The following is a 17,920-nucleotide window of genomic DNA, read 5'->3' as shown; positions in this document are numbered from 1 at the left end:
CTTCTACTTATATGTAAATTATCATATTTCGTAAATCTTATTTTTGAATAGTATTATTTTACTTCCGTTTAAACTATTAGCAACATTTATAAACTTTATTTCAAATAGCATTCTAAAATCTCCTTTTATGCAAATTATTAGTCCCATTTTAAATAGTGTTATTATTTGAAGTCATTATAAGTCTGTTATAAATAGCATTTAAAATCCTCTTTTATACAAATTACTATATTTTTCTATAAGTCTTATTTTAAAATAACATCACTATTCTCATTCAAAGTCTAACAGCATTTATAAACCTCATTCTAAATAGCATTATATTTAAAGCTTTAGCAATATTTATAAGTTTTTTGGTATTTACGTATATTATCATATTTTCTATGAGTTTATTCTAAATAGAATTTTCATTTAAAACCTTAATAATATTTATAAGTATTATTTTAAACGGCATTATTACATTTTCTTTTAAAACCTTATTAGTACTAACAAACTATTTTCTGAAATTTCAAATATTATATTTGCGTCTTTAGCCCTAATTAATTAACCTACGTTTGGCCGGATAATCGTAGTTACGGATCCTAGAGGATGCCTAACCCCTTCCCCTTAGGATAATTAGAACCACACCTAGAATTGAAATTTAAGCAGACCATTAACGGGTTTAGTTAGCTTTACCTTAGTTAATAATTAGGTGCCCTAATTCACCTTAAAATCAATTAGGTGGCGACTTCTAAAATAAAGCAAAAAATAGGAATCTCCAATATGTTGTACCTAATTTAACCCGGTCTAAGTGGGGTATAACAGTCATAATATTGTCGCGTAATCGAGGAAGTAGAATTACATATGCATGGTGATACTACAAATAATACACACAGGTTCCAGTTGGTTCTCCTCAAGAGAGTCCTGAGTCACACTTTAGCTCCTTCGATACTAGAAATCGGCCCGTACCAAGCAAGCAACCTACTTGGATGCAAGATTATATTGTTCATGGACTGGTCTAGGTGCAAACATCCTATGGCTCAACATGTCTCTTATGGGCATTTGCACCATTCTTACACGGACTTGCCTTGTCATGTATATACAAGTCTCTCGGAACCATCATCCTTTAAAGAAGGTGAAGCGGATCTAGGTGGATTGAAGCAATGAAAGTGAGATTCTTTGCCTTAGAAGATAATCGGACATGGTCTTTGGTGGATTTACCTCCTGAGCCATAAGGCCATTGGGTGTAGGTAGATTTACAAGGTCAAATACAAGTCTAATGGAGAAGTTGAAAGATTTAAAGCAAGGTTAGTTGCCAAGGGCTATAGTCAAAGAGAAGGCTTGGACTATGGTGAAACCTTCTCTCCTGTGGCCAAGATGGTGACTGTTTGAACCATTGTGGCAATTGTTGCTTTTAAACAGTGGTATATCTATCAAATGGATGTACATAATGCATTTCTAAATGAGGACTTGATTGAAGATGTGTATATGAGGGTTCCTGATGGGTTTGCAAAACGGAGTCTCATGGGTTTGCAAACTAAACAAGTCACTTTATGGTGAAAACAGCTCCTAGGCAATGGAACTTAAAACTTACGGAGGCCTTAGTCAACGTGGGATTTCGGCAAAGCCATTATGATTACTCACTATTCACGAGGAGGAGTGGTCTTTACGTCTTTGTGATAATCTTAGTGTATGTAGATGATCTATTGATCACGAGGCCAATCAACAACTTCTCATGCGAAACAAAAAAAGCATTGCGAAGATACCTTGAAGATGAAGGATCTTGGAGAACTTAAGTTCTTCTTGGGTATTGAATTTGCAAGGTCTAGCAAGGAATAGTGATGTGCCAAAGAAAGTATGCTTTGGAGTTGATAGGCGAAATCGGGCTAGGAGGTCAAACCACGGGAACACCGCTTGGGTTCAACCAAAAGCTTACTTCAAAGACGGTATGACAAATGGATTCAAGACAAAGATGCGGTTGAGAACAAGACTAACAAAGATACAACCGAGAACAAAACTAGAATGGAGGATAAAGTTCTTGGAGATCCAAGACCATATCGAGGTTGGTAGGAAGGTTGTTGTATCTTCAATGACTAGACGACTTAGCATTTGCGGTTCAAGTCTAAGCTTGATATATGCACACACAAAGCGAGTCTCGTTGGGAGCGGCACTCGGAAGTAGTGAGGTATATCAAAGAAGCACCAAGTCTTAGGCTGACAGTGCCATCGGGAGCCACAAATGAGCTAGTTGCATATTGTGACTCTGATTGGGGTGGATGCTTAGAATCTAACTGGATATCTACTAAAGTTGGGTGAAGCCTTGATCTCTTGGAAGTCAAAAAACAAGAAAGCGTATCAAGGAGCTGCGAGAAGCGAATTCGAAGCATGGCCTCATGTGCGTGATAACTTGGCTAGTTGGAATCTTAAAAGAGCTAGGAGTTCAAATTGATCTACTTGTATTAATGATGCAGCGACGATGAAAGCTACGAATTCGGATTGCGGCTAATCCCGTCTTTCGCTGAAAGGACAAAGCATATTGACATTGATCGTCTACGCCGTGATTGAAAAAAATTACTCGAGGAATGCGGCCGAACATATACACACAAAGAGCAACTAGCGACTTGTTCATTAAGAGTCTTGGAAAAGCTCGGCATCGATGTTGCTAAGCAAACTAGGAGTCAAGAATGCTTCAACCATCAACTTGAGGAGGAGTGTTAACTAGACTAAGAGTTAGCAAGTTAGCATGGTTGAGTTAAAATGATAAGTATGATTAAGTGAGTTAGTTAGTTAGTTAAGCATTGTATATATAGAGCTAAGTCAACGTAAAGTTAAAAAGTTATCGAAGATATTTTTATCCAAATGTAAAAATTCTCTCTCTATAACTACCTTCCTTCTCCTCCAAGTTAACTTCCTATTTTCTTCTTCTTTTTAGATCAATCAAACCTCCATTAATGAACTTTCAATCATAATGATTCAATCTCATATAAAAAATTGGAAATTTAAATAAAGCATGTAAAAGGGTATGATTCCAAAAAGTAATCTATGATTTAGCTAATTCGTGTGAGTCTCAGGTTTTCCCATAATTAGCTAGAGAACTAGTAAACTTAACCGCTCTTGGCACGGTCATAAAGAAGACCCTATCAACTTTACAAACTAATTAGTTATAATTGAAAGTATTTTGAAATATTATTTTAAGTCTTAATCCGTTTTGTTATTTCACATTTTATGTTACACCCCGTATCTAAGAACTAAGGTTATACTCATATCATTAGAGTTTTAGTGGAAAAATTGAAGGTTTGAACGTTTTGCGAAAATAGTTGATAGGCCTACTTGGCAAAGGATAACTCTTTGATTAGTTGGGAATTTGGGAAAGTACCCTAATGAAATTGTAGTACATAAAAATAGCTTTCTAACGATATAAGGACCAGGCCAATCAGAGATCGGAGCAAGGAGATATGATCGTCTCAATATGGCTAATAGTAAGGCGTTTAAAAGTCTATAGAATCGGCTAAGTTTTGATACGTCGGCTTCCGGTCGAATTTCGTGAAAATCCGTTGGGAATTTTAGAAAACTTAAAACATGAAAGTTGTAGCCTTTGAAATATCTTTCCAACGGTATATTATGGATCCCAAAATGGAGGCTGTGTACAAGAAATTATGTCTATTTTACCGAACAACTTTGCGCAAAATCGACACCGCTTCTCGGGGCGCGTGAGGGCGCGTGAGAGCGCGTGCGATGGCTCGCTTCGCGGGCTGATCGCGCGACTCGAGTAGTTACTGCACAAATGTTGCGCGATTCACTGTTCGCGCACCCATCGCGAAACAGTCGATTTCGGGTCAAAAGTTGGATTTCGCGTTTTAAGTTATATTTAAGCTTGGGGTTTATTTCCCTAACATCTCTAGTCACGAAAAATCACCCTAAAGTCGGGGAACAAGTACCAAGCCTCAAGAACCCTCCAAGGTAAGTTTTATCATGATTCTAGATTGAATTCAAGTCCCTAACCCTTTCTAACATGAGTAAACCCTTCTAATCCATAGAGTTGTGATTGGAACATTATTGTTGGATGTGGAAACCCTAGAACCCAAATTCAAGAGGATTGAACGTCAAAAAGGTAATGTTTCTACACTCTAATCATTCATAATAGTGAATTGATGAGTTCTTGGGAGAATAGTAAATGGGTTTAGTAAAGAGAATTACACGAACTATAGTAGGGTTTTGGATTGTTGACTTGAGATTGTTATAATTATATGGGTGATGGAGAATGATATTAATTACACCTAATTGAGATTGTAGAATCAGCTAGAAGTAATAGAATGGGGATTGGGTGAAGAAAACACCATTAATGAAGGTTGTGGAGCTTCATGCCCACCAAGTGTTTGATAAAATGCTTAGATGATCAAAGCACAAATATTGTTGCTAATATAGAATCCCTATGACCTGTATTGCTATAGATTAAAGTCGAAGGGATTGAAGAACATTGTGATACGCTCAAAAGCAGGAAGTCAAGGTATGTAAGCGCTATCCACGTGTGGGAACATCCTTGTTCTTCCCCATGTTTCAGTATTCCATTATTACACACCATGTTTTAGGATTCTAGGTATATTCATGATAAACCCTAGACACTTGAACCACGATGTATATTATATGGTCAGTTACAATTCCGTTTAATTAGTCTTAATTTACTATTTTGGTGATTGAGACTCAGTCCGTAATCTATGAAAAACCCGTGACTTGTATCCCGGGTTCTATAACGTAAGATATGAGATGTTGTGCTTATTTCCATGAAAAGCTTGTATATATATTTATATATGTATTTATTTTCATGTACCCATGTTCATGTCAAGACTCAGAAATCATGTCTTCAGTTATTTTCATGTTCGGGAGTTGTATTAATACCGAGAAGGCTCAGATAGCCTGAAACTACGTATGCTAACGTAGGATAAGGATCGCTTCGCCCAGTTAGGACGATTCCTTCATGTTTTCCCCATTGAGGGACTTTGGATCCATTCATGTCATGTTCGTGTCTCGTGCCCTGGCAAGGTACGAAATGGCTTAGCTGATCGGGCCGAGATCAGACTCCACGTTTCTCCCCGTGGTGGTTCATGTCGGTATTATAGATTATTTCATGCTTACAGTACTCATGTTTATGTTCAGTTTCAGTATTCGGTTTTCGGTTTTCAATCTCATGTTTATATATCATGTGCCTCGCTACTTCTCTCATGTGTTTATATACTAGTACATTCAAAGTACCGACGTCCCCGTTTATTGCCTTAGGGCCTCGCATTTCCCGATGCGTGCATCGACTTACAGACACACACCGCTCGCAGGGACGCTCTATTATCGCCTTTTGGGTGAGCCCCATTCCTTCGAGGTTTAGTCGGTTGTTTACTTTATGTCATTGATGCATTAAAGGTATCTTTGCTGGGCCTTGTCCCAGCAAGTGCGTTTTATGTCAGACTCATGCTAGAGGTTTCATAGACTAGACAAGTCAGTTGGGTCATGTTGGACTTTCATAGTCGATTAGCCATTTTGGCACAGTTATGGTATTATCCGCGCTTTTGTTTTTAAACAAGTATTTCATAATTACTATGACGTCGTATGTTTTCTTAAAGCCCATCGTGTTTCATATTATATTTCCGCTCATGTATGCCTCATGATGATTCAGCAAGCCATGTGGTTCGCTCGGTCACATGCAGTCAGGCACCGAGTGCCGTGTTACGCCCAGGCCATGGTTCGGGGCGTGACATTTTATATATTTTCTCTAACTTCTTATCACCACTTGGTCCTTTGGAAATTAGATCTATCCAAAAAAATGAAAAAGGGATTCCTTAAGTTATGGTTGAAAATCATTTTCCGCCACATCCAATTCTGCTTTAAAAATTAAATATCTCTCTCAATTTTAAATGATTGACATTCTCCCCTTCCTATCCTGTGCATTGTCTATTTTGCCTTGTCTTATTTTAGTAAATTTTCAACTAATTATATATGTCATTTTTAAAAAAAAATTGTTTTTATTACATAGGGGGTAGGGGAAGGGGAAATGGGGAGGGAATTATAATGTGGGGATTCGAACCTCAAAGAACAAGGTGAAAGTTCAGGTAGTCAACCAACTGAGTTACTAATTATAAATGTCATATATATATATTCTAATTAAAAAAAAGTATGCTCATTCTTTTTTATTATTCCAACATTATATATGAAAAAGTATACACAAAAATTGTAGAATTTATATCATCCTAAGAAAAAGTTGTATATACATTTGTCTACAGATAATCTGTCAATTTAATGTTACAGTAATAACATTACTATCTACAAAGGAAGTATCATATCATTATAGTTTTTAAAGAGGGAGAGATAATACAAAGAAAATGGATAATTAAAGGAAATAAAATGTAAAAACCCACATTTTTGTTAGCCCTGAACCTCGCTTGAGGACATCTGAAACAAAAATATAGAAAATCAATCTCAAAATATACACACAAGCTGACAATTTTTTTAAAACAAATATACCATGTAGTTATAATAAATGAGACTTCAACAATTTTTCCTGCATTAATGAAAAAGAGAAAAAAAAATTGAAATATTTTTTGAGACTTGAGCTTTTCTGAATATGAAATATGAAAGGTTAAGTAGTATAATTAAAACTTTATTTTTACAATAATATAGATAAACAAGATAGGGAGAAAAAGCAAAAGATAGAAATTATTTATTTCTATCTGGTAAGCAGCAGGAACAGGAAAGCGGAAGTCATCCCTTTTCTTTGCAAAGCATAAGGGAAGAAATTTTAAAAAACGAAAAAAAAAAAAAAAAAGAACGAAAAAGAAAAAACAATTACGATTTATGAATCTCATTGTTAACCTTTACTTGATAAAGTTAATTTAAATTTAATACAAACCTTTTGAGGTTGAATGAATCTGCAAATTGCTTGAAGATATGCAAGAAGGAAAATGAGAAAAAGAAATTGAATTGAAGTTACTCTGGAAGCATAACAATGTAAAAATGGCACTCACCCTTTTAACTGGAATTCTCCAATAAAAAATCCACTCAAGCACTATTTAGTTCATCCTACTGAAAATTCCTCGGGACACTTCCTTAGATACACAACCTGACAACAAAAGAGCAATTGCAATGTCCATTTAAAGAGAAGACAATTGGGTTTCTTAATTATATTTGATATTATCATGACATTAACTCATACTACGTTACAACTCTTCGGGCACGTCCTATAGAATAACTCACACATTATGTGCCTTTTAGTTTACTAAAAATAATGAGGAAAGAACCGAATTAATGAGGAAAATTATAGGACTTATTATTATTATTATGTTTTAGGGGAAAAATAAAAGAAAAAGGCCAAAAAAAAAAAATAGATAAATAGCATTTTTGGCCAAAGAGAGGTGCCACATCACTCTTTCATTACCTAGCTTTATAATTATATATACATATATAGGTATGCCACCATGTTTTGCTCCTCTATAAATGTGTTGTAACAACGGACAATTTATAACCTAAAATAATCTGCGGCTATTCAGCAACGTGAATAAGCTACATTTTTTGAAAATGATGAAATTTGATCGATCAATACCTCAAAATGTATTTCCACCACCACTAGAAACAAATACTTTGTGAATACTTGCTCAGCACTTCATGCTGAACTGACATGCAAATTCTTCATGTATAAGTTGCAAATAGCAACTGATCAAATTATACCTTATTGATTCTATTAATGCAAATGCACCAATGAAAAAATAAGTTCTAAAAAGCCCTCTTAATCGAATATTTTGCTTGACTTTGTCTTTAGTACCAGGTGTTGTATATGCGTAGAAGTGATTAAAAGGGGAAGAGACAAAACTTCTACTCTATAGCCGGTAGGTTGGTAAAGAAGAGTTATTTTCTCATATAAAAGAGGGTATGAGCTTAATTTTAAAAATTTCATATATAATTGAGTCCTAACAGAAGGAGGATTAGCTAAGTGATAAGAATTATCCATCTCCAACCATGATAAAAGTTAGTGAAAGCTAGGCTCTAAACAGGATGCTTTTTGTAGGATACGGCACTACACAAAAAAAGGTTTAAGTTACCTGCACCTTCAATTGAAACTACAAGATAGTGTAAGAATTTATACATCAAATACATATGCCTATAAACAAATATATATAGATATCATTTATGAACTGCAGCGAAAATTAGTGTTATCCCAGCCATAACGATCAAGTGCAAAAAACGCTATAAAACGTCAACCTAAAATACAAGAAAGAGATAAAAAAATATTGTGGTGATTTAGTAAAACTAAAGTAGTCTAGTATGATCAGAAATGTTGGGCGTCACAACAAAATCACATTGATTCATTTGAAAAAAAAAAAAAAAAAAAAGCTACTTATAATGAGTTGGATACTCTTAATGATACGGAGGCGCTTTTAAAACCGTGCGGGGCCGCCTAAAGCGACAATATCACATCATGTTAAAAGTATCTTTGTTTTTACCCAATGGCTCCAGCATCGCCCCAATATGTGGCGTGTGGCCGGTTTAACGCCAGCTCAATCTAATCTTTGGGCCGTTTTAGCCCAACAGGAAACACATGCTTATATAACCAGTCAGTCCTGAAACCCATCAGACCCCTTAGCTTATAGCTTTCCGTCAAATGATAAGGCATCTAAGAATAATCTTGAATCTTGATTTTGTGTAAGTTGGGTTATCGCCTAAAATGGACGTAACTATTACTAGGATTTGCAAGAGGGGTCAAGCTCAGGACATACGTGATTGAATAATCTCCACTACACTAGGAGGCTAACTAAGACAAACACTCCATAGTCAGAGGTGATATGATCCTAGTACGTATCACGGTAGGAACACACCATTGTAGGGCATAAAAATATTATGACAAGGAGAAACTCCAAATTAATAAACGTTTTACATATGAACGTACGAGGGAACCATCATCACGAGGAGGAACTTCTGTTCAATGGACCAAAAACGCACAGAATAGCAATTATTCACCACAAAGACTTTATATTTGAGTAAACTGGGACTGACATTCCATTTTCTTAATGTCCAAGGAAAAGAAAGGTAATGATCCAACGTTCGCGGAACTTTGTATATAGTCATGAAAAGAGATTGATGCCCAATCATGTTCATTAGTGCTGTGTGATGAATACTTTTCACTTTTATCTTTTATTTGATAATAGCAATCAGTATATGTGAGAATGCCGGTGATTTTCAATGGAATAACAAATCCAATTTTTGCATTTGTTCGGTGTTCATATATGTTGTGCACATAAAATTGACCCTATACATGTAATTTTTTGCCAAGGGTATTCCGGGTGAACACCCCGGCCTAAAACGTATGTGAGAATGCCGTTGTGGAATATAATCGATTTACAGCGGGCCATATATTTGTGCCAAAGATGGGTTCTAATTGTTGGGCTAAAGCGGCCCAAAAATACTCTTAACATGGTGTGATATTCTCCATTTTGGGCCAACCCCGTACGGTTTTCTCCAAAAGACCTCACATCATTAGGAGTTTTCAACACCTTATAAGCAGCTCATTTTTCTTTTCAGCTATCAATGTGGTACTTTGTACACCCAACAATCTCCCCCTCGAACTAAGTTCCACATGGCTCATTACCATAACTCACGGGTCAGAGATTTAACATGTCTGTGTGTCACCCACATCGTCAGAGTATTTACGGTAACCGAAGCCCAAAGGCTATGTATGCGTTTTCAAAGCTACGGGTAAAGGTTGTAAACCGGCCCATAGACGGGCAAAGGCACTAAGCCGGGCCTCATGCCACAGTCCGCCATCTTCATACTCGTCCCGCCAAATCATTAGCTCTGATACCAGTTGTTGGGCTAAAACGGCCCAAAGATACTCTTAACATGATGTGATATTATCCGTTTTGGGCTAAGCCCGCACGGTTTTATCCAAAAGGCCTCACATCATTAAGAGTATCCAATACCTTATAAGTAGCTAATTTTTTTTTTTCAGCTATCAATGTGGTACTTTGTTCGCACACCCAACACTAATTAGTTATTTGTGTTGTAGAATATTCAACATAAATCTAATGGAGCAACATTGTGCAAGACAAATTTATAAGCAAATTAAAGAGAGAAATTAATGAAAGAGAATTCAATGGAAAAACATAGATTGAATAGGCAAGGCATTTTCAGGAAACTGTCTTTAGGATAGTAATTCCCTCCCCCCACACACTGTGCAAGTGGTTAACGGAAAAGTCCATCTCCAGGATACAATGCCTATTCGGAAAATCAAAATTGCACTTTTTGATTTCTTTTTTTTTTTCCGGTAAATAAGTATCCTTTATATACCAAGGGAAATATGTACAAGCAAAGAAAAACCCCCAGAAAGTTGGACATGCCTCAACCTTCAAACAAACAGAAATCCATCCCAGCTACCCATCATACTTCCTTCTACATGTATTCAACATTACACCTATTACTTCTATGGGTAGTAATTCATGTTCTTCAGGACACCAGCCAGTTTTGAGAACCTAGCACTCCGATAATGTATTTCCTACACTATCATCTTGCATAATACTTCATGAGGACTAGCACTTTTCTGGAATATTCTGTTATTCCTTTCCTGCCATATGAAGCAGACACAGCTTGCCAACACCATTCTGTACACCATAGTTCTAGCATTTTTCCCAGTCATAAACTTACCCGCCTATGCTAGTTCTGCATTCCAACCTAGGGCCTGTCGTCTGTCGATACACTCCTTGCCAGCCCAGTAGCTTAGTCCACAAATTCTTAGAATAAGGGCATTTGAAGAAGAGATGGTACACGTCCTTATCAGCAGCATTGCATAAGAAACATTCTTTGTCATCCACCACTCCCCACTTAGCTAGTCTTGTCCTAGTATATAATTTCCCATGAGCAGCAATCCTGAGAGTGAATATCCATTTTGGAAGTCCAAGGTTGTTGCACCCCAGTCTCCTCCAAGGTACTTTGATGAAATCCCCTCGCAGTTTTTGATACATCTGCTTAATAGAGAAAGTATTCATATCCAACACTTTTTCATTTCTTCTACCACAAGAACTCCACCCACCTAAAATATTGGAATTTGCCGGAGATGAAGTAGAATTTTGATGGAGAAATTGCACCGTTAAAAGAAGAGTGAATTTAGTTATTAAGAATAATTTCTCTGGAATGGAACAAGGAATTGTTTCCTTCAGTTCTCACCTCATCAGACTACAAACAACACAACCCCTTAAATAAATAGAACTTCTTTTTTAAACTAGCAATACATGCTTGTGCGATGCACGAGCCGAACATGTCTATTCACTTTAATTAGCCAATCTTTAAGGTTTGTATTTTGAAAATAACTTTTCAAAACATTCTAATTGTTATTATATATAACAAGATATACAAAATGTATTTTATGTACCATCACTTTAGTTACAATTAAAAAATGGAGCTTAAAATTTAAAAACATATGATGGAATTAACTCTTTGAGATGGAAAGAGTCGGACTTTTTTCTCATTGTCATGACAATGAAAGTTGTTCATCGATGTGAAAAAGAAAATTAGTAAGAATATGAAGGAAAATTAATATTTTAAAAAATGGAGTTTAAAATTTAAAAACATATGATGGAATTAAGTCTTTGAGATGGAAAAAGTCGGACTTTTGTCTCATTGTCATGACAATGAAAGTTTTTTATCGATGTGAAAAAGAAAATTAGTAAGAATATGAGGGAAAATTAATATTTTGATTCTAGATTTTTTTTTTAAATTCTTTAATATCTTATATGTATACTGACAGATTGATATTCATTTCAATTAATTAACTTTTCAGATCCAAACATAAGAACCATTGTTGTATATATTGAATTTTTTAAAAGCAAAACTAATAAAATATTTTTATTAAATTAATTAAAAAATATATTATAATTTTTTATATTAACAATTATAGATAAAAAGAATTGTTACAAAGAAATCAAAATTAGAAAGATATAATAATCAGGGAATGCAAAGGACAGTAAAATAAGTAAAGTATTGACAAAGAAGGAAAACGGGGATAAAAGTCACTCCCTCCCTTCACTTTTACTTGTCGACGTTAAAAAAAGAAATTTTTGTTCTTCTTATTTTATCCTTCACATTAATTACTTTTTTTCAAATCATTTTCTGAGGCTATTGAGACTATACACCAATAAATATGGATATTATGATAAAATATATACTTCATTTATTAATTCTTAAAGAACGTGAAAGGTCAAAAGTGGACAAGTGGAAGTGCATGAAAGGAATAAATATGTGTAGAAGAATTAAAATTGAAGTGCATACATGTATACATGAGAAGAAAATAAATACTCAGTACTATGACATATGTCTAAGTGATAAAAAATTAGTTGGTTAAACTGTACAATTTATATAACTTTTGGTACAAATTTTCATTGCTATTGTTCGTCCCCTCTCCAATAAATACATTCTAATCAAAATTGATAATTTTCAAGAACATTTATTACTACGGATAAGATGAGAAAGATGTAATTAATTTTATCTTGATTTTGTAAATGAACAAGTAATTTGGACATATATTTTTAGTAATGTGGCCAAGTAATATGGGAAAAGAAAATTTTGTTCTTATTATTAATTTTACCCTTCACATTAATTACTCATTTTCAAAGACTATTGAGACTTACACCAATAAATATTAATATTATGGTAAAATATATACTCCCTTCGTCCCATATTACTTGTCACTTTTCCTTTTGCACGCCTCTTAAGAAATCATAAATAAAAGATGTATTTTACTATCTTACCCCTATCTCTCTCCAATAAATACATTCTAATCAAATTGACTATTTTCAAGAACATTTATTACCAAGGGTAAGATGAGAAAGATTTAATTAATTTTATCTTGGTTTTGTAAATGAACAAGTAATTTGGACATATATATATTTTAGTAATGGTAAGTACTTCATTTATGAACAAGTAAAAGTGCAAGGAGGAAATAAATATGTGTCAGAGAATTAAAATTGAAGTGCATATGTGTATACATGAGGAGAGAATAAATATTCAGTACTATGACATATGTCCACGTGGATAAAAAAGTAGTTGGTTAAGAACAAATAAAAGTGCACGGAGGAAATAAATGTGTCGGAGAATTAAATTTGAGGTGCATTCGTGTATACATAAGGATAGAATGAATATTCAGTATAATGACACATGTCCACGTGGGATAAAAGTACAATTTATATAGCTTATGGTACAAGCATTCATTGCGGGTATAATTTTTAAAGCTTTTAGTACAAGCGAATGTTAAGTACTTCATTTATGAATAAGTAAAAGTGCACAGAGGAAATAAATATGTGTCAGAGAATTAAAATTGAAGTGCATATGTGTATACATGAGGAGAGAATAAATATTCAAAAAGTAATGTTGAGTACTTCATTTATGAAATAAATATGTGTTGAAGAATTAAATTTGAAGTGCATACGTATATGTATGAGGATAGAATAAATATTCAGTATTATGACATATGTCCACGTGGATAAAGAAGTAGTTGGTTAAAGTGTACAATTTATATAGCTTTTGGTACAAGCATTCATTGCGTGTACAATTTTAATGTTAAGTACTTCATTTATGAATAAGTAAAAGTACACGGAGAAAATAAATATGTGTCAGAGAATTAAAATTGAAGTGCATATGTGTATACATGAGGAGAAAATAAATATTCAAAAAATAATGTTGAGTACTTCATTTACGAACAAATAAAAGTGCACGGAGGAAATAAATGTGTCGGAGAATTAAATTTGTGGTGCATACGTGTATACATGAGGATAAAATAAATAGTTAGTACAATGACATATGTTCATGTCGGATAAAGAAGTAGTTGGTTAAACTGTACAATTTATATAGCTTATGGTACAAGCATTCACTGCGGGTACATTTTTTAAAGCTTTTGGTAAAAGCGGGGTAGTTTTGTTCGTACCCCCACCGCACTTATATATATTAGAAAAGCAATCGTTGAAACCCCTTTTAAAATGGAATTAGTTATTGAATAGAAAGGACACAATCTTTCTTCAAGGGACGCAACTCGTTAGCAAAGTCACATAAGATAATTACTGTTATTATTAAATAATACTCATATATTTTAATATATATAATAATCCCCCACTTATTATTTAATAATAATATACGGATTCAAAAATGCACGAAGAATATTATTGGGTATTTGCATAACACATAACTAAAAGTAGCTCATCAGCCTTGAACCTGTAGAACGACCATGAGCATAAAATTCATATTCGGTATTATACATGAGTTCTTGTTATGCAATGGCGGCGCCGATTAATATACCCCTGTATTATGAGTATATACCCCTCATTATACTTTCGGTTCAAATATACCCCTGTAGTTATATTATTGGTTTAAATAAATATACCCTTGCAGTTATACTATTGGTTTAAATATACCCCTCCTTCATTAAGGTTATCCAAGAAGAACATTCAATCCTACGTGGCACTGTCATTGATGAGGTGAATATCACGTCGCATGCCACCTCAACGCTACTATTTCCACCACACCGCCACTATGACCATCTCTATATCTAAAAAAAGTGACTTCGTACAACTGAGACAAAGGGGAATTTGTGCTTCCTAAGATACCCACTATGAACAAGCTTTAACTCGTAACCCTTAATTATAATTGCAAGATATTTAACGAGTTTATTGTGTGCGTTAATCAAGACGAGGGCCAACCATTAATCCCTCAAAAAATTCACTGTTTGGATCAACTCATCATTACACTTGGGGAATTGAGAAGTTCTGTTTTCATTATTTTCCGAGGAATCTAAGCAGAATTATGCATTAATTGTCCATCACCAATTCACATCAAAAGCACGCATCTTCCCATTTTTTCCTTTTGGGATCTTCATTCTTCGTTGTTCCATATACTGTAATGTTTCGCTTTCTTACGTTATCTCTTTCATAATTCAGTTGAATTTTAATTTGCATATTTGGTGAAATAGACCTGAGAATTGCCTGCAGCTGAATTATTCGGGAACACAGACTATATATCGAGGATTCTTATTATCAACTTTACTAGTTTGGGATTGATCAAACGTAGTTATTGTTATACTCATTCTCGGGAAACAATAGGCAACTTCCAAGCTTTGAATAAGGACGACTTCTAATGTGCCTCTGAATTCAGTGGCGGAGCCAAGAATATGAAGAAAGGTGTGCAAATTTTCTTCTCATTTGTGTTAAGGGTGTACAATATTAAATATATACTCAAAATAACTAATATTTAACTTATGTCTGTTAGAGTAATTTTCGTGAAAGTGTGTGCACACCACCCTTCCCAAAAGGTGGCTCCCTTACCACCTACCGATCCGCTTGTTGGAGGCGGATCTGCTAGGAATTTGAAGAGGTAGTCATGGTGGCAATACTGGTGGAGTGGAAGGAAATTTTAGTGGTGGAAGAACAAAAAGAGAGGAGTGGTAAAATGGTTAGGGGCGCTGAGGTGGCATGGCACATGACATCCATCTCATCAAATGCCAGTGCCATGTAGAATTGGAGGTCCACCTTGGACAACCTTAACGCAGAGGGTATATTTAAATCAATAGCATAGCGGCAGGAGTATATTTGGACCGAAAGTATAACGAGGGGTATATTTAAAACTTTTCTCATAGTACAGGAGTATATTTGGCCCTTTTCCGAATAATTTTTGGGTTCAACCCATTTTTACCCGCCGAAGTTCAGCCCAATCCGACATTTAACACCCCTATGTATGATCAGTGGAATGAGGAATTCTTTTTCCTCAAACTCGAATCCCGCCGCTGGATGCTTCCTACATTGTCGTCCCCTTTGATCTAGAAAAGGGGACAAGGGAAAGGTACTTCATTTCAGGCAAGCACTAGATGTGTTCTTTCTTTTTGTAAGTTAATGGACTATGATGTGCCCCTGCTCTTAGAATAAGATCTCAGGGCTTTCGTCCAGTTTGAATATTTAGAATGACTCTATCCTTAATTAAGAATTTAGAGTTTGAGGTTTGAGAATAGACAAATTTCCTAATAAGGAGCTTCGCGGCGTATTAGTCGGAGGATTAGGAGTTCTAGACAGATGGTTTATTTTTTCCAAAATAGCTAAACTGATGCTATATATAATGCAAAAGCACCATATATATGTACAACTAATTAATTGAAGTAAAACAACAACAAATTAGCTTTAACTAGAACAAACAAAGATCTGTCCCTGTATTTAACAATGAAACATAAAGTAGAACATAATTAAAGAGCAACAAATAGAAAGTACAGATCCGAGCATGAGTGGTGGGATACTTAACCGGCGTAAACATGAACGCCAACGGCAATGAGTAAGATAGTGATGAGGCCAAAGAAAATGACAGCATGTACCAAAATGGCGAGGCAGCTGGTTTGCATACCACCAAACTCCACCACTCTTCCATGGCCAGGTAATTGGAACAGAAGCCCAGGCGATAAGAGCACGAACAGAACCACCGCTATTAACACTGGTCCCCAATCAGCCATTGTGAGTAATTAACTTGGTTGATTTGGCGAGAGAGAGAGGAAAAAAATTGGGGGAAATGAGATTGAGAATCTCACACGGAACTAGTGTTAGTGGTGGAGCAGATGTGGCCAAAATTGAAACGAAAGGGACAGATGTGATTTTGGATGTTAACGTCATTTGAATATGGTTCATTGCCTCGTCATTCGCGCATTTCTGTGTTGGGCTTTGGTTTTGGACGGTGGCTTCTCATCCTCCCAAGTCCCAACCATTTTTCTTCCTTTAACTTCGGTGACATAAGTAGATAAGAAAGTTAAAGCTAACCATGAAAGTAGACTTCTTTTAAATCATATTAACGTGTCTTATGGACGAAGTCTTTTACACTCAAATTTGAGACCAGACACGCTTCTGTCAATAAAAATATTGATCTGGTCACTTAAATTTTTTTTATATGGGACGGAATGTTGACCAATCAAGAACTCTCACATTCGGATGCTGCAATGAATATGTGGCTATATTAGGAGAGATATATGACAAGAAATGAAGACTTTCGGGACGAGGCGGGAGTGGCCTCTGTGGAGGATAAGATGCGGGAAGCGAGACTGAGATGGTTCAGGCATGTGCAGAGGAGATGCACGGATGCCTCAATTCGAAGGCGTGACAGACTAACTATGGAATGTTTTAGGAGGGGTAGAGATAGGCCAAAGATGTATTGGAGAAGGGTGATCAAACAAGACATGGCGCAGGTCTGACTTACCGAGAACATGAAGGCGCGGGTCCAACTTACCGAAAACGTGACCTTCGATAGGAGGTTATGAAGGACATAGATTATGGTAGAAGGTTAGTAGTTAGTTGAGTGTATCATACTAGTAGTGGTAGTATTATTCTTGTTGTCTCTTGTCATTCAAATCTAATTGTTGTTTTTTGGACTTTGATTATTGTATTGCATTTTTTCCTCTTATTTTTTTTTTCTTTTTCAGACATCTTTTTCATGCCTTATTATTTTGCCATGACTTTTTATACTGCTTTGAATTGTTTGTCTTTGTGCTGAGGGTCTACCGGAAACAGTCTCTCTACCTCTCAAGATAGGGGTACGGTTTACGTACATTCTACCCTCTTCAGACCCCACTTTGTGGGATTTCACTAGATATGTTGTTGCTGTCACTCACAAATTTAAGCGTCTACTTATATATTTTATTTTTTATGATTATTTACTCGATTGAAATATACTTGTTACATCATATATTCTATATTATATTTTATCCATCGAAAACAACCTTCACCCCACAAATGTAGGGTAAGGTCTGCGTACATCATACTTTTCTCATACCTCACTTCCTAGCCCAAAGTCCAATACCAATTGGATCTGTGGTAGGGAGCAATTAGGGCAATTTGTAGGATTGGCCTTCGCTGGAGGTGGTCTTTAATTTTTATTCCTTAAAATGATGGTCTTTAAATTTGCCC

General features: G+C 35.4%; 1 protein-coding gene across 1 annotated transcript; it reads right to left on the bottom strand.

Annotated features, from left to right (window-relative positions):
• Positions 1 to 16,135: 16,135 nt before the first annotated feature.
• Positions 16,136 to 16,702, bottom strand: LOC132058230 (uncharacterized). Its single transcript, XM_059450780.1, has one exon. It carries the CDS (start codon positions 16,477 to 16,479, stop codon positions 16,270 to 16,272), a length of 210 nt encoding a protein of 69 aa, XP_059306763.1. The 5' UTR covers positions 16,480 to 16,702; the 3' UTR covers positions 16,136 to 16,269.
• Between the last annotated feature and the right edge of the window lie 1,218 nt (positions 16,703 to 17,920).

Source organism: Lycium ferocissimum, chromosome 5 (genome assembly GCF_029784015.1).
Source record: "Lycium ferocissimum isolate CSIRO_LF1 chromosome 5, AGI_CSIRO_Lferr_CH_V1, whole genome shotgun sequence".
Lineage (NCBI taxonomy): Eukaryota > Viridiplantae > Streptophyta > Magnoliopsida > Solanales > Solanaceae > Lycium > Lycium ferocissimum.
The sequence above is the reverse complement of the archived record's forward strand: the minus strand, read 5'-3'. Positions and strand labels throughout refer to the sequence as shown.